Consider the following 19,002-nt stretch of genomic DNA (forward strand, 5'->3'; position numbering starts at 1 on the left):
AATAAAATTACCTACTTTTCCTCGTTTGGTCTTCGGGATCAACCGCTTCGTTTGGCAGATAAAATAAAAAAGGAAATTTTTTTTTAATTCGTATCTCTGAAACTAAACATCATTACCTTACGAAACAAATCATGTCGATGGACCACGTGTCAAACTATATCCCATTGAAAATTACAGTGATTTGACAACTTATTTTTTCAGTAATAAATCGAAAACTGAAAAAATGAGTTTTTTTGTGCCTCGATAACGGACGTAAAAAGTCCTTATTCTACTTGAGATTTTGAGAAAAAGTAGATATTTTATGTGTTTCGGCTAAGTTCATTGCACAGCTTTCAAACCCCTATGGTTCTTAAAATATCAAGGTTTGAATAATTTTTTAAAATTTTTTGATTTCTAATATCTCTAGAACAATGTAGTCAAATGCTTTAAAATTCTATTTGGTGATTTAACATAAAAAAGCTATCTGCTGATAAAATTAAAAACGATTTCGTCAAACAATGCTCAAGCAAAGAGCTAAAATGTAAAAACCATTTTTCTCAAAATTTTGTTTCCTCTTAAAGAGGTGTCATTGCACGTCATTAAAGTCCCTCCCTTGCGAATTTTGCGAATTTTTTCCCACCCACCCACTCATGTATGATACACTCCTTTTATACCCCTCGTTCTACGAAATGCCATAGTATTTTGTTAAGAAAATTGCTTCTTCAGCAAAATAATTAAAATTAATAATATCAATTGGTAAAATTTTTTATCTTTTTTTTACAGTTTAGTCAGTTCATTATTATACAAAATATATCAGATCCAATATTATGAAAAATAACATTTTTTAACACACCCCAGCATAAAGTAACTTTATCCCCGGCGAGTCGAGAATAAAGAGCTACATTTATGTGTATAGAAACGGAGGATTCAGAGAAATAACAAGAATTAACGACGAATTAAACATCGACTACTATATCTATAATTATGGGGAGCACTGAGCTTATGCCTCGCTGTTACAATAGCGACCGTAGAGCATCCGATTGCCCTTGTGCGTCTCGACTTAGATTTTAGCGTTTTTGTGTGCGTGTGTGTATGGATTATTTATTTGAAAACAATAATAAAAGCATTAACATACTGTATATTTAAACAATATTTTATTTATTAGAACTACGAATTTAGTTAGAGAAAGCTACGTGCCAATAATGAATTGGCAGCGGTTTTTTCATTTAAACGTTAACATTGGTATTGCTAAGCATAGCAACTTGATGAAAACCATCCTAGTATAAATCATCGCTCCCTACGAAGAATAGTACTGTTCAAATTTCTCGTCATAAATACCACAACTCATTTGACGCATGATAGACTAGCACAACTCAAAATTTCCCGCAAAGACTAGCACAACTCAAACTTTAAACAACGAATTTCTTTAAAAATTTCCCGATTTTTGCGAAACTGTCCCAAATGAACATTTTTAAATATTCTTAATTTACAACTTTTGACCGAATTTAAAATTGTTTTCCCAAATACAATCATTTTTTTTTAAGGACATTTTTTAATTATTTACTTTTTTTTTTTAATTTCTGAAACCTTTTAAAACTTTGAGGTTTGTCTGTCTTTGTCCAAGATTTTCAAGAACTTAAGGCGTCCAGCCTAGGTTAAATCCTACAAAAAAAAACAACAAAATATTCGACTGATAAAATTTTTTTTTTACGAAAATAAAAAACATAAAATATCTACTGAAAATATTTACACTATACACTATTTCTACTGAGAAATATTATATATATATATATATATACTATACAAAATCACTGACCAAAATTCATGACATTGTACTATATAAATAAGTGTTTTTAGTCACTTGCCACGGCTTTGTGAAAGATCTGGACCGTCTTCTTTACTTTACCCTGACTTAAAATGTACCTTAAACATGTTCCCTCAGACCTAATGAAAGACGTTTTTGAAAAATATTAATTAAATGTTGTTAGCAACAAGTACAGTGTGAGAAATATTAATTAAATTTATTAGCTACGTATACAACGTATCGATAATAATATTTAATTAATATTTTTCAGAAATGTCTTTCATTAGGTCTAAGGAGGTATGTATAGGTAGGAATAGTGTATATTGTAAATATTTTTAGTAGATATTTTTTGTTTTTGAATTCACGTAAACAGAAAAAAATTTTATTAGACGAATATTTTGTTGTTTTTTGCAGGATTTAATTTACCCAGGCTGGACCCCTTAACCAACCAAATTACCTAATAAAAACCTTAAATACTTACATTTTAAGTAATATAAAGTTGCAAGTTGTGCTACTCTTGACTGCATTTTTGAACTGTGCTACTCTTCGTAGAGACCGAAGAAATATACATTTGTTAAACTGTTTTAAAATTGTGCTTTATTTTTTTTTAGGATGAAACTTCGAAAAGTAGCTCAACAGCAAGTGAACTAGGTTTGGCAAATGTAGGCGGTGTCTTTGTCGTATTGATGGGAGGCATGGGAATTGCATGCGTTGTTGCAGTTTGCGAATTTTTGTGGAAAAGTAGAAAAATTGCTGTTGAAGAGAGGGTGCGTATTTATATTTTTTAAATTTCATTAATGTTTTTTTGTTCTAATATGACTAAAAAGTATTTTTAAAATAGAAAATAAACATTAGTAATAACCAGTACATATATTGGTTGAAATGTATTAAAAATGTTCACGCTATTTATATATTAGTAAACGTTCTATATGATGTCTTGAAATCGGCGGTAAGCCATAACTGTTGAAGTACATGCCCATTCTATTATTTATCGATGTAGATAGCTATCCAATGAGTTCCTGGTTTAGTATGGTCGTCCGTATTACTCACTATTGCTGTTGGCGTCGTCAGTAGATTGGGTATCCGATCCAACGCGTGAACGCCAATTGTCTGGGCTTTGAGCCCGTATAGGGCTCGCATTATTTGTCTTTTACGCGAAATTTGCAAAAAATCATGCTCAAGAATTATTGCCATTGCTAGAACTTTAAAAAAGGAAAAACAAAAATCCTGGGGGTGGGGAGACAGACAGCAAAAAGCATTTGATAAAGTAAAAGAGCTTTTTGAAGAAGACGTTTGCCTCGCATATCTCGATCCATCCAAGCCATATATCCTCCGTTGCGACGCGTCAGATTCGCAATCGCCGGTGCCTTATCACAAATCGATGACAACGGAGATGAACGGGTTATATATATATATATATAAACCGGGAGAAATTATTATTGCACTTTTAAAAATACAAAAATTCTCTAAAGACTTAATGTATATATTTAAACACTTGTCAAAGTTCCAACACAATGACGAGTATTTAAATAAACTATTTACTAAAAATTTGGATCATAAAGATCAAAATTTGAATTTCACTTATATGTATACTTGAAAATGATATAATTTACAAAAAGAATCAATCTAATCAATATAAAGTAATGGTTCCCAAAGAAATGATAGAACCTCTCATTCTTGAAACACACGAAACTCATGGTCATGTAGGCGCGAAGAAAGTAATTCGTGTGTTACAAGAAGATTTTTACATTAAACATTTAAGACATAAGGCGCATAAACTTATTTCATTTTGCGACTCATGTCAAAGGAACAAAGTTTCCACTAGATCATGCGTTGCGCCAATGGAGCCAATAATTCCGGAAGCGCCACATGACTTATTATCAATCGATTTTTTCGGCCCACTACCGACCAGGCGTGGCGGTATGAAATATTTTCTTGTAACCATAGATGCGTTTTCAAAATTTGTTGTATTATATCCAATTTGTAGACAAACATGTGCTACAGCGATTAAGAAAATTTTTAACTATTACATTTTGTTGTACGGAAAACCGAAGCGTATTTCATATGACCACGGCTCACAGTTCACTGCAAAGGCGTGGATAGAAAAATTACAAACAGAAAACATTGATTTAGTTTTTTCATCGATCCGACATCCACAAAGTTATAATGTCGAACGCGTGAATAAAGAATTAGGTAGATTTTTTCGTACGTTCACGAGTGAAAAACACACTGGTTGAGTCGGATACATTAATATCATTCAAACGATTATAAACGAAACCTATCACGGTACAACAAACTTCACTCCTTAGTGAAGTTTTGAATACTTACTTAGGAATACCTTACTTAGGAATAAAACCTAAACGTGCGTGGAAAAATTGGATTCATACGATTGATCCAAAAAATGAACCGTCACATGAACAAAAAATTTTCTTTGCGCGCGAACGAATTATGTCTAAAGCTCAAATGAGGGCTGAGCAATATAATCTATTAAAAAAGCCATTTTTTGTTGAATTTAACAAAGGGGACGAAGTCCTCGTAAAAGCTAATAATGTATCAGATCTAGAAAATAAAAAATCTAGAAATTCTTCTCTATTTACGAAGGTTCGTACATTATACAAAGAAAAATCGGAAAAACTTCATATTTTTTAGTCGACCAAGAAAATCAAAAAGAGAAAGGTCGCTTTCACATAAGTGATTTAAAGAAATATAAGCGGAAACGTTTAGTTTCATTTGAATAATTAACTATCATTAATGTACCTATGCAAATACAATTACATATGTAAAGAAAAATGATTCACTGTATAGAACTTACTCTACAAGTGCTATTCTTAATATAAAAATAAACAAAATCATTTAATAAAATTAAAAACTTGTAAAGAAATCCTGAAATTAAAAAATTAATACTTTCACTTGGAGCAATGCAAACAAGGCTTAAACATACTCCACAAAGACTAAGAAAGGAATGTTGACAAAGCCACTGCCTTCCCCTTTTTTTCATTCAAACACTGTAATGTCGTGTCAATACCTTCAAAACAAACTGTCACTACCAGTTTGAGAGGTATAAGTTCTTCATCAAATTTTTCTGCAAATTTTAACCAATATAAGGGCAAACTAGATCTGACTATCGTCAGTACATTTTTGGAAGTCGCAACTCTTAAGCGCTTTTAAAAATTCAACGGCAATATGGGACGTGAACGTGAATTGGTATTCTTGTTGAAAGAACCCAAAAAGGGTAAATTTGCCACCGAATACCAGGATCCCTTCGAAGTAATCAAAGTCAATCGAGCAACGAACAACGTAAAAATCGGAAACGGTCAAGTAGTAAAAACCGTACACATTGATAAAATTCACCGGCCTAGTGAACTCGCGGCTAGGTCGGAAATCTTCGACGAACAGCCCGAAGAATAGTCGTTCTTTTTACTGTTTTTTTTGTGCGGCACCGGGTGTGCGTAGTGCCACGCAAAAATTGTTTAAATACCCAAACAAACAAAAAACGGAGAAACCATAAAAACAGCCCGGCGAGCCAAGCGGCACATTTATTTTTCCAAATAAGATCGGTCAAAAACATCGTTCGTTTTTCAGAGCGGTCAGTACCCGCGCCCATATGGAAAACGACAGCAGTGCCGAAAGGAACCGCAACCAGCCAATCTACTTATTGAAAGGAAATTTAGGCTTGATCACAGAAAAGATCGCGCCGCTAGCGACGTCCAGCACAGACTGGAAGATCATTCACAAGACGGATTTGCGTCCATATTTCCAAGCAAGCGCAGTATTGGTGAATGCAGCTTCGAACGTCGTACAAGCGTGCGGTTCTAGGTGCCAAAATTCAAGTTTAATCGAGGAAGCGACATCAGTTACGCGACAAGCGGAACGCGTCTAGATCTGCTGCTCGTCAACGCGGCAGACGGAGAGCAGCATCGCGTCCGCCGATCTCTACTCCCCTTCGTCGGTTCCATTCATAAATTTTTATACGGGACCCTAGATGAAGACGACAAGAGAGAAATTCAGGCGTCGATTAAACTCATAGCCGACGATACGCGCCAAACAGCGGCGCTATTAGCTGAGCAGACGGAGGTCGTCGAACGTGAGCTATCTGATCTAAGCGATAGGCAAATTAGAAGTCATCATAGAAGTTTTAGAAGACAAGACCGCTTCTCTTTTCAGAGAATTGGGGGCCCAAAACGCAATGGCAGAAATGAGGGATGCACATTTTTAACTATAACTATGAATATCAATTACGAATAAGCCAAGCTGCGTACTATCATGGATAACGCTCTAATACATAACCGATTACAATTAAGTCCTTTTTTCAATTTTATACTTTTGTGATTTAGGATGCAGTTACATGCAACACGAGGAGAATTGGATGAGTTTCAATAATGATCGAGTGAAGATTAAGAATCAAAATGAAAAAGATTCAGAAAATTCATCGAATTCTGATAGCGACAGTTATGGTAGTAAAGAAGACTTTGTCAGTGACAATGATATTGATTTTGAAGGTAAAAACTTGACTATTGGTATCTTTATAGATTCTATTTGCAAGGATGATGAAAATGCTCATACTCTACAAACTGACAACGCAATATCTAAATCGTTGATTCAATTTAAACAAAATGCCAAGGATGGCTGTGTACAAGATGATGAAAATCTAAACGAGTCAAATTTCGTCAACTCATCTATCTATGATAGCAATGATCAATTAGAAAATATTACAGTTGACAGTATGAATGAAAATCAATATGAAAGTACTACGATTCCCACCAAAAAAATAGAAGCTAAGAAAGCAAAACTTGAAATAGACAACAAAATAACAGCTAAAAGAGGAAAATTCCTCAGACCTTGCGACGACATTCATTTTTTACAGCAAAAACCAACTAAAACGACATGTAGGAAACGCAAACTTATACAAAACAGTAATAAATTCGCATCTAAGAAGATCAACAAAAAAAGAAAAATTCTGGCTACATACGTCGTATACGGAGTTAAAGTTTACTGTACATAGTACAATACGGTTTGAAATCTACCATTGCTTGCAAATAAAAGTTTCTAGATATAAGATACAAGTCACCAGCTTGGGGTACAAGATCACGTGCAAAAATATAGTGATTTTATTCGATGTTATGAAAAATAATTTTAAATCGCCAAATGATTTTGTAACGTCTGCTAGATCAGAAACATACTTCAAAAAACGAAAACAAAACGTTCGTTCAAAACAATTGCTTCTATATATTTTGGAAGATGTAATAAAAGTAAATCACTTTTTAAAAGTAGGAAATTTACTCCTTAAAAAAAATACAGGTAATGATGAAATAAATAAAAGTAAAAGTCGCATTGAAAAACCAGTTTCAATTTCCAATCAATTTCACACACACACACACACACACACACACACATTAAGACATTAGAAGAAACGAATTCAAGTTTAGCAAATAGCGATCTAAGTTTTGCGTTTAACAATGACATTTCAAGCTCTTCTATTAAAAACGAAACTGATAATAAAAATCATAAATTAATTCTGAATGGAAATAGATTGGGGCGAAAGATTTATAGCATAAACAGTAGTCCAAAAGAATTGCGTTTTGAAAACACTTGTCCTTTTGACAGCGTTTTAGAAATTATAATTACAATGTACCTTGAAAGTGATAGTTTTAAACAACATATAGCACAAAAACGAAATAACAACTGCCCTAATATTTTTAACTGCATAATTGATTACTGCGATAATAATTTTAATCGTAATAATGTGTATAATTGTAGAAGTAATATTCTATATTTCTTGTATCAAAATGCTCAAAACTCTTAAGATTCTAGTGTTATCGACTGCAGGGACAATGTAGGAAGTTTATTGGAAAAATTAATGAAGCCATTACCTACTGTCGTAAAAAATTTGAGCTGCTCATCTTGTGGGTATAACAAGAAATTAGTATTTTTTAGTAGGTCTGTGTCGGCCTCGCAATTTGTCGATGGTGGTATAAAATATTTGGATACATATCTCCAGGATGATTTACATAACTCTATCACAGTTTGTATGGAATGCGCTGAAAGAACTTTAAAGACAGTCTATGAACTTTCTAGTTATTTTGTCATTGATTTGGAATTTTTGCATGAAGAAAGGAATGCTGGTTTTATACATAGAAGTGTAAAAAATATAGCAAACGTAACATACAAAACAGATTTTAGTGAAATACTGAAAGAGATTATTTTAAAAGACCATGATTTTGAACTCAAAGGAGTAATTGCTTATACATATTCAGAAAATGATGAATGGATATTGTACAACGATCTAGCTTCAGATGTAATAGATTAGAATAGCATTAGATAGCCCCCAGAACAAAAAATAGCTTTATTTATATGAAAGGTAATGTATTTATTTGATCAACAAGTGAGCATCAGTATTTTCATTCGAGCAACAGATTATGTATGTATAAATTTCGCATATCAGTAAAACCAGGTACATTTCTTTATGTCGTATGTAATTTCTTAACTTTGCGCGTATCTTAGTTTGTTCTCTTGTTCCCATATGCACAAGATACAATGATCGTGTCTTTCTTACTCTGAACATGGAAGAAGTTGCCTGGAATTCTTATACAGGCATTGCCTGCATACACAGCATCACCTGGAGGAGCGCATCGATTTATTATTGTGTAATTACTGCAGCATTTTCAACTGCACCTGAAATGAGAATTAACAATCAATTCATTAGCTGCTATTTGAAAAAGCGAATCAAAAGTAAAAGCGCGCGCAAGGCGAGTCCATACGAGCGCGGAGCGCGGCAGCCGGCGAGCGACTCAGCGACGACGCGCCAGGTGGCGCGAGCGGCGTACGCGGTGCGCCGTGAACGCACCTATACATATCCGCGTCGCGCGCCTTTATAAGGCGGATCGCACGGCACGATAAGCAGTTTTACTCGAGCTCCACTCCGGGTAGTATCGTGCGCACAGGTTACTACAGGAAACAGCGAGAGATAGACCTGCGCGGATGAAATCGTCTCGTGAGCTCACGTGACGATTTGGTAGACGAACCGAAACCCGAAACTCCGAATTGCCGTCGTGAGCACACGAGGCAACCCGGAACACCCGAGCGACATCGAGCCTCGTCTACGTGAGCACACGTGACGATACCCGGTGCCACCGTAAAAATCCAAACCCACATTCCGATATATTGCTGCCACCCTCTGCCACTGTGAGCCCACAGGGTTGAGGGGGTAACAATTACAACACTGGCGATTCACCCGGTCGTGCGCTCACGTCCTGGTGAAACAAAGGTAAATTCCTAACCAACAAAGCCAGCCTTACGCCGACATCTCACGACTCGCTTTATCTCTGTGCGCACACAAGATAAAGAGAAGATTTGCGAAGCCGTGTGCACACAACTCCACAAATCCGAGGGATAATCTCAAAATCCGCCACCGTACCGAAACATCGTAGCCGCGAACACCGAATCAAACAAACTCCATGAGCCGTCATCCAATGCTACAGCAGACTCATCCTCTGGTAATGCATCTGAAGGACTATTGCTAAGTCCATTAGGAGCATCTGCAATGTTCTGCAATGTCAGAAATAGAAAGTTAGTTGGATCAAAGTAGAATCTAAAAAATCGTAATTATTAAATACATACAATGGATGACCGTCCATGAACTGTAGGCATATACTGAACACATTCCAGGAAATTGGTCAGAGAATGCTTCGAGCATTCGATTTGTTAATACTGCATCTGGTGAAATAACATATATGTTGCTTTCACATAGGGGGTATATTATGGTTGCTTTGGCCCTGTAGACCAGATATCCAGTTAGCAGAAAAAGTCCGAGTTTGCAGCCAAACTTTGCAGACTTTTTAGTGGATTATATACTTGTATAAGGCGACACAAATCTGGAGAATGATCTGTGGGTAGGGAGTCGCGCAGGTCCGTTGGTTCAGTCAAAAGCAGTAACCCATGGTATGGTCTCAGACTGTTCAAACATCTGTCAATGATTTGTGGGTCCACTACGAAACATTTATTGTGAGTCAGGTGATCTTTTTGAGGTAGGCAAAAGCTTACCTGTATCCATTTGACAATCATAATATTTATGATTCCATGGGTGCTCAGACTGTTGTCAAAAATCGATTTTAAGTCTCGAGCCAGCGAGCCCTTTTGTAGAATGGTTTCATAAGAAGATCCATCTGAATCTCTTCTGACCTGAAATTTTAAATTACATGACATTTATGATTCTAATTTTGAAAACAAGGTATCTTATTACCTGGCAGCAACCTCATCGTACGTTGATACCATGATTTTGATTTCTTCTGTTAGAAACCCACATAAAATACCTGTTGTTCCAGCTCCAGTGTATGCAATTATACACCTACTAGTTGACAACTCCCACAATTTGATCAGCGAGTCTTTTCCTGATGACAGTAGATACTAAAAAAAGGTTTAGGACTTGATAATAATTCTTACGTATACTTTTCTTTATGTAAAATAAAAATTTTATATACTTTTCCATTTCTTGTAAAAGCAACAAAACAAGCTTGATAACTATCAAGTGCTTTCACGGATGTATTAATATACCTATCTGAAACTGCATCCCACAACTTGATGCTTCCATTTTTACTTGCCGATGCATAAGTCAGGAGAATATTTAATGCTAGTATAATACCACTTGTATGCTGATGATTTGGAATGCTGCACACAAAGTATTGTGCTGTATTAACATCATACTATCGTACAACTGGATGATTAGTTCCAACCACCAGATAATCACCAGTTGGATTAAAGGCTAAACATCTTATTTGATCCGAGTCTGTACGAAATGCTTTCTTAACACTAGCTTTGCTGAAGTCAAATAATTGAATGGTAAAATCTTTACTTCCAGACACTAGAATTGGTATGCTTGGATGAAATTCTAAGCAGGTTACTTCCTCCAAGTGGTCATAAAATATTCTAATTACGGAATGTCCTCCTGACTGATCACCAGGAACTTCATCTGGTGCTGATTTGGCTAGCATACGATCAACATCAAGAATTTTTATCGAAGCATCAACTGATCCAGTAACTATCAATTGGCCATCCGCTGAAAAGGCACCAGCTCTACAGTTTCCTTAATGTGATGTGACATACGCAGTTTCATACTGAGCAGGTTCTGAAGCTTGTATCTGTGCTTCAGTTTCGAATTCTAGGTCTAATCCTGGTCCTAATGTATTTTCAACAGCTGTGAATGATGGTATATGGTTGTTTTCTTTTTTGGACCTATCTGGCTCATTTGCCATACTGTTATGGAAGAGCTTCTAGAGAAATGCCACGTAGAACAGCCAATTCATCAGCCTACAACTTTTCAGCGTGCTATTATTTCTTCGAATGCTGCTTTGTAGTAATTTAAAACAGTTTCATTGAAGTTTCACTCATCAGCTATGCTCTTGCCAACTGTTTTACATGAGAAAGAAAGATAAGATTTAGTGTGTGAAAAACTAATACAACATTAGATATTGCGTAAAAACAAGTTGAGAGAAATAACGCCATACCTGGATACTGATTTAATAATCCAACCATAGAGCTGCATCCTCTCTTGTATAGGAAGTTGTCTCGATAGCCGAATGATCGACCATTGATCTTGAATGGCAATCATTCAGCAGGCTGGTACAGACCAGGTGCAATCAGCAATAAGTTCTGCGTACTTGTGTCTGACCAAAAATGTAGCCACAGCTTCTGAACTTTTTCAGGTGCATCTTCTTGGACTACATGTCCATGGGCTGTGAGAACTTGCAATTGGAACTTGCCTTGCATCTGTGCAACAGTAAGTTTTCTGTCTAGTCTGTCTACACCTCCCTGTTTCTTATTTGGCCACTGCAAACGCACCATTACACCTACTACTTTTGCTATGGTTGAAAATGTTCATGCGTGTAAGCATAGGAAGCCCCGCATAAATCTAAGAGCGTCAAGTGCTTTTCCTTTCACTACATGAATAACAATAACAACAACCTCATTTTGAACCAACGGTGCTGTCCTGGCTGCAACGGCACCTTGTAAGCTGTGACTATAAACAAGAATTACAGGTCTGTTTTCTGATACTGATTCCAATATACTGTAGCTCCTCGAGTACAGTTGCATAGAATTCAAGTTTTTGAATCGTGCAAGTAAAGAAGTTGCAATACCCAACACTAACTTCTTTTAATCAACTAATAGTGGATGATATTTTAGCTAAAGCAACTCTTGGTACACTGTTTCCTGAAGATCCACCGTTAAGTACTACTGCTTCACTTTTGGTCTTCAGCTTCACTTTCCAAGCATCTTGCAAATTTTTAACTTTGTCGTATTGCCACATTACACAAAGCTGCTACGAAATCAAAACAACTCCACTGCTTCTCTATTTTTGTTAAATAGTCCCATTCAGCCACGTTTAAAAGAAATAACAGTACACTAGTCTATTATTTTCTTATTATAAAGCTTACACCATGGTAAATCAAATTCGGATCGGTGTAGCCGTGCGCACACGACTCCACCGTACCGAATGAACTCCTAACCTCAAAACCCGCCACCGATCCGTCATACCGCCACCGTACCGAAACACCGAATCATTCTTGTAACGAAATCGCGTAGATATTCTTATAAATTGTCAACCATGTTAGTTTAAACAATTCTATTTGTAAAGGCGCAATATTTTTAACAAGACGCATTATTGATTTCTGTTTCAGCCGGGATTTAACAACTGATTCCAAATTGCTATTCTTTACTTAAGAAATATATTTGTTATTATTAAAAATATAAAAACAGACTCTTTTCTTGCCCCTTTCCCTTATCCAGATCCTGGAACCGACTGACTATCCAGTCTCCTGGGGAAAGTTGAACCTTTACATGTGTTTCTATAGGTAAAGTAACGCCAGATATGTTCTTTTGAGGTTCTATTGAAACGTTCAACGACCGCTGCTTTTACATCTGGATTAGGCGCGACACCGAATAATATGCCGTTTTACTCGAGATACTTTTAGAATACCGCACACAAACTCCTTTCCCCGATCTGACTGCAGGTATACGGGTCGGCGGCCATTAGCACGCGCTAGGACAGCGTCGGAAGCCTTAACGACCGAGGCGCCCGTCTTATCTTTCATCGGCTGTACCCAGTAGAATTTAGAGAATACGCTTATTATGGCTAGTAGATAGTTGTAGCTGTCGTTGTGCGATTTAAATGCCTGCACGTCTACGAGATCTGTCTCCCATACGGCATCAATCAGATGTTGATTATAGTGCAATCTCTGAAACTTTTTACGTTCTAGTCTATGAAGTGTAAATCTTGATTACTTAGCCAGTCGTGAATTCTTTTAGGAGGATCTGTTTTATTGATGCGTAATAGTTTTCTAGCTCCTGAAAAACTGGCTTTGTGAGCAGGATTAAAGTATTAGTTTTCATACTTTTTACTACTCATATTTCACAAGTATATACGAGTTTATAAATGTACAGTTAAATTTCACAAGTTTAAAGACAGCCAAGAGCCAGCTTCTTTTTGGTTTGTAGCCGGTGTAATAGGCGATTGGTTACTTAATATTTGAAGATGTTTTGTTTTATTTTTCACGACATCTAGGGGTATAGATAAAAATTTTGAAAAATAAATATTTGTAATGCAAACTTTACGAATTGAATTATAACGAAAGGTAAAATTTTAAGTCCCAGAATATTGGAAAGGTATAATTTTGAAAACCTACATTTGCAAATTCCTAAAAATATCGCTTTTGCAATATTTTAACTAAAAATATCACCTTTCGCAATATTTTAACTACAAATATCACCTTTCGCAATATTTCAATACAACATTTTTGTTTTATAAATTTGTTCATTTCAAAATCTTAGTTTATAAATTTTTAATTTCTAATCTTTACCCTTTCTAATTTTTATTTTTTTTTAATTTTTACCGTCACCCCGTCGCTTGCAAAACTGTCTGATGCGCCGTCGTCGTCGCTGCCGCGAGTATTGGGTGTTGCGAATGTTGGCGTGCTTACCCAAAAATCGTTGTTACCTATATACTCACGCGGTACGTTTAACGATCTTAATAGCATAGCAAAATCACCGCGTCCGATAGCTTGAAAATTTTTTCTCTTTCTTAAAGCATCATTCAATAGGGCTATAATACTCAAACCTTCAATCTGTTTGCCGTTTCTAGCGACAGTAACATTTTTATTCCAAGAGAACCGATAAGAGATTATTTAGTATGGATGCAAGCAGGAAAGGGAGAAAACCACCGCCGCTTTGTAAGAATAAACGTTTTTTCTTTTTTCAACCGGATGTGCGGGCTATTGTTTTTCTGTTGATTTTTTCCACCCTGCGACTTGCCACGTGTACTAATAGTTATTTTATCGACTAATTTTCTCAAAATTTGTTAAGTTTCGAAAGTTTATTTCTCTCTTTGGTTTTTAAACCAACACTTTCTTTTACATTATTTAGAGCGCACTCGCATATACAGCGTATAAGATTTTTATCAGCTGTTTGCAGCAGAATGTTACGTTGCCGTACGTCCGCGTGGCAAAATGCATGTAAGGGCGCAATGCACTTTTTTGTAAAGTGTTTTGGTAGAGTAATTTTTATATTTCCAGCACAACCACAGCTTGCTGTTGAACAGTCAGGTGAGGACTGAGCTCTGCTCGGTGCTGACGATGTTGACGCTTCCATATCGTAAATTAAACTGAAAATGTTTTTAACTATCTTAGCGCCCCTTTTTCTTTGGAACGTACGCGTAATGTTTCTCGTCGTCTGGAAAAATAGAGGCACTAAAACGCAACTTATCTGGCGTATTTTGTTTTAAATCAATGAATAAATAAGAGAAACTATGCTTTGTTGCATCGTAGAATATTTCTTGAAGAAATTTTGGATTTTCGGGATAAATTTGTCGAGCTAGATAGAAAATTTGTGCACGATTTCGAGGATTTTTGAAAAGTACTAAATAATTCGCATTTAACGATATATCTCGCTGTCCTTTATGAAATAAATTTTGGTTTAAATAAATGATCAACAAAGATTTGTGATGTGAACCACGTACGAAGAGACCCTCAACTACTTTATTGCTCGATTCGCGCATAAGATCGTCTATGTTGATTAATTTTTTATGTGTATTTTCGTGCGAATAATCTTTAGGATCGGGTAGACCTTCGTGATACTCAATCTTTCCGTATACTGGTTTAAAGCCATGCTCCTACATGTCTTGCCATTCTGCATAGTACACGATTATCCGATCAAAACGCGTGTCACACAAATGATCGAGATGTTTCAAAAATCGATTAATAAAAAAAGTTTTGCCACACGATGTAGGTCCACTTGCGATCATTGTAAATAGATGAAGAAGTCGCGTATCCATGATGATATTGTACAACTTATACTTTTTTATTTTACAATTAGTCGATATTTATTTTATAATCAAAACACGTTCTACATATGCTCAAAGTTATTTTACTACTGGCAAGCGTTTCTTACAGACAGTTTGCATATATAAAAATTTAACTTTGAAAAAACGTCTTTTACAGCTAACATCAGCTAATCACTGCGACGGGTGGCCCCCCAGCGCAGTATGGGCGATTTCAGGAAAAGTATTGTCAAAATCAGATTGCGCCTCTCAGGAAAGTGCTAGGGACCTAATTTTTTTTTTAAATGAAGGTTGTACTTCTCTGATATAGGGGAAAATATCAGAATATTGTTTTCTGATGATGTCGAGCCGGGCACCTATGAAAAGTACGAAATTTTAAGAAAACGATATTTTAGCTACTTGTTAATACATTAATATGCCATAAAAATGCATTTTAAAATAAATGGGAATTTTTAAGACAATCCTATACTATTTTTTTAATTAATGAATGATTTTTTTACCTACATAACCTATTTCGACGACAAATTCATCTATTTCGACCTATTGTACTAAGAAACGTGAATCCGGGACTTAAAATTATCATAAATCACGGACCTCTAATTTGATTAGCTTCGAATATTATATTCTAATAATACGGCACTATATAAACAAGAAAACATGTTATTTTAAAGTATTCTGTAGCATGAAAGATTTCAAAGTTAACACACATAAAATTGTTGATAAAATAAAATATTATTATTCTCACCACATATAACGTACATAAATTGTTTTATATATATATATATATATATATATATATATATATATATATATATATATATACACACACATATATATATATTTACGCGTTATATAGTAACAATTAGCAACGAAAAAATAATTATGTGATATAAGTACCACTTACCATTACTTTATATAGATAATATCAGATAATAGGAAATATTAGGATACAAAAAATACTAATAGTCAAAATTATATAAATTTTTCTGTCATTATTTGCAATTATTTGTTTTTTTTAATTTAATAATTTAATTTTCTAAAAGAATTTTGTTTTTGTTTAATTTCTTAATTATTATTAATTTATATTTAATTTTTATTTGGAAATGGATATAGTGATAAGTGATCTTATTTGTTATTATTTTTAATTATTTGTCATTATTTTTTCAAATGTTATCGTAGTGTACAGAGTATATGGAGTTCATGTTTCAATTTTCTAAAATGAGTTTTCTCTTTGTAATATTTAATATTGTCATGTTTTTATCATTTAAATATTATGACTGTACATACAAATATATTATATAATATTTATATTATTTTTATATGCATTCATAATAATTTCATATTTATCGAAAATTGACATTATTTAAATATTACAAAAAGAAAAATCATTTTAAAAAATTGCGCATAAAATCTATATACTCTATGCACTACTTTAACAGAAGACGTTGTTTCCCATAACTAATTAAAGAATATATATTTATGTAAATCCTAGTTTTAAAAAGCAAGCAAATGTTATTTTTCACAAGGTGTTGTTTTTTACACTACTAAGTATTATTGTTTACAAAGTGTAATTTTTATAAAGTCTTATTTTTAAAAAGCAACTGTTATTTCAGTTACGAAATTGTTCAAACGGTAAGTTTTAAAATATTGAAAAATTAGAATCTGTCGCCAAAGATAATAAAAGAAAATGATTCTGTGGCTCAAAAGCAAAATGACTTGAGTACATATTACAAAAAAAAATTAAATTTGCTAATATCTAAAAACTACAAAAAATTGATTAAAGTTGTTTTGCCGTAAATCCACAGAATTAGGCTAAGTTTTTGATAAAACTCATTATTATGGCATTTTTTCGATAAATTTCTGTTGCATACGATAAATACTTACTTAAAATAATTAAATAAAATAAGATCACAGTTTCATCACAGCATAAATTCCGACAAATTAATGCACATCTTTCTAAAAATATATTATGTTGTTTCTTTTTATTAAAATTAGGTGCAAAAATTATGAGAATAAATCGTGAGTGATATCATATAATTACTTTTACACAAAAAAAGACGAAAACGAAGAAATGCCAAAATTTCTATTTTAAAAAAGATACGCAAATTTAAAAATTCATCTTAAAAATTTTTCCTTGCAGAAGGCTAGAATCAATTTTTTTTCGGCATACCCCCTGTATATGTTAAATTTATTGAAGATCATACATGCTATTCACAAAATCATATATCGTTATAATTCATAAGATGGGCAGACGAAAAAGAAAAAATAAGCATAATAGAGGACGACCAAGAAAAGTCAGAACAGGTTCCAATGGTGGAAGATATACTATAATATCAGATTACTCTATATCTACTAAATATAGACGAGCAAGAGAGGTATATGGCTTCACCCAAAATGATGTTGAAATTTTAGAAATAGCGATTTATCCAATGGAACGCAAAATCAGAATATTCAACAGTGTGAGTCAAATATATTGAAACATACAGCAGATTCAGCTGCAGCATTTTATTTAGAGCAAAACTTGAATAAAAATTCTTACATAAGTTTATCTAAAGATTGTAAGATGAGAAATGATCCCATTTATACCTGCTATTCAGGAATTTCCAAAGCTTTGTCCGAATGTCTACGAAATGGTTACGATATTTCCGAGGTACAGATTATGGTATCCATGCAGGAGATGTTATATAAAACTAGTGAGCGACTTTGCAATGCAGTTGCTTTGGATTGGAGTGTCAACGACTTGATTGATTTAACGCTTTCTGTAACTGTAGGGTTCGATAGCTCTTCAGGCCATAAAAATGTACATCAAAACTGTAAGGAATGCTGTAAATGAAAGCGAAGCTTCCGAGCAGTCCCTCTTCGTTACAAGCTTCATTATCCCTGCTAAAACTGACGGATTGAAATCGATTGAAGAAAATTCAGTCGATATTAATTGTGATTGTTGTTCCCTATTTTTATCATTAAAGTTGATTACAATGTACGTTTCGATAAAAGTTTCTTAAAAAACCGATTAAAAGCAATAAAATTTAGTTGATTAAAATGTATTAGTATTAATCATATCCATACTGTTTTCAATTTACTTCAATATACTTTCTGTTATAAATTCTTATAATTGTTAATCGACTTAAATAGACTTACCGTTTAATGACTTTGAATTGTAAAATATCTAAACAACATCTAGTTTCGAATCGTATTGAGAGCTAAAATTGTAATTATTTTTATTGATTTTAATTACAATCAATGAGCATGCCAATTGTTGCGATACCATTTGATTTCTTATGACTACCTGTATATTAATCTTAATCCATCGGAATAATAAAATATACAAAAGATTCATCCGGTTTTTTAATTGTAATGAATACGCATGATTGGGGTATTATTTGACTTGTATTAGTGAAACAATCATTGATTCTAATATATTTGAATGGAACATGAGTATGGAATTATGGGTTTGAATTAGATTGAATTGCATTTTATTATTTTTATTGCGAATAAAATACAATTGATTTTAATAAATAATTTTCACATTGTAATTTTAAGTTTCTTAATTGCTATGAATGCACATGAGATATATAGATATGGGGTTTGTTTGACTTGTATTAGTAAAATAAACATAAATATTTATCGCTTTTAATCAAACATAGTTAACATTGAAAGAAATTAATAAAATTGAATTGACTTTTGTTGATATTATAGTGAATAAGATCTAGTTGATTTTAATCGAAAATTTTGAAATTGATCGTGAAAATATTCTAATTGAAATTAATGTACAGTCGCCGGACACAATGTACATAACACATGTTAAGATACTATTTGACGTATTATAGTAATTAATTGTGCTTCAATAAGATTTACTTAGATTTATTATAGTAAATGAATTTAATATATGTTAAAT

The 19,002-nt window shown here is 33.9% G+C and overlaps 1 protein-coding gene and 1 pseudogene across 4 annotated transcripts in view; one reads left to right on the top strand and one right to left on the bottom strand.

Annotated features, from left to right (window-relative positions):
* LOC107980680 (glutamate receptor ionotropic, kainate 2) overlaps window positions 1-19,002 on the top strand; it is a 602,400-nt gene that overhangs the window by 489,789 nt on the left and 93,609 nt on the right. For all 4 annotated transcript variants that reach the window (XR_004227195.2, XM_031927147.1, XM_031927149.1 and 1 more), the window contains one exon: window positions 2,395-2,550. Coding sequence is in view for 3 of the 4 variants with exons in the window: in XM_031927147.1 (XP_031783007.1) it covers window positions 2,395-2,550 (156 nt within the window). In the remaining variant the exon portion in view is untranslated. The remainder of the gene's footprint in view (window positions 1-2,394; window positions 2,551-19,002) is intronic.
* Window positions 9,892-11,031, bottom strand: LOC100114540 (annotated as a pseudogene).

This window comes from Nasonia vitripennis, assembly GCF_009193385.2.
Source record: "Nasonia vitripennis strain AsymCx chromosome 3 unlocalized genomic scaffold, Nvit_psr_1.1 chr3_random0012, whole genome shotgun sequence".
Lineage (NCBI taxonomy): Eukaryota > Metazoa > Arthropoda > Insecta > Hymenoptera > Pteromalidae > Nasonia > Nasonia vitripennis.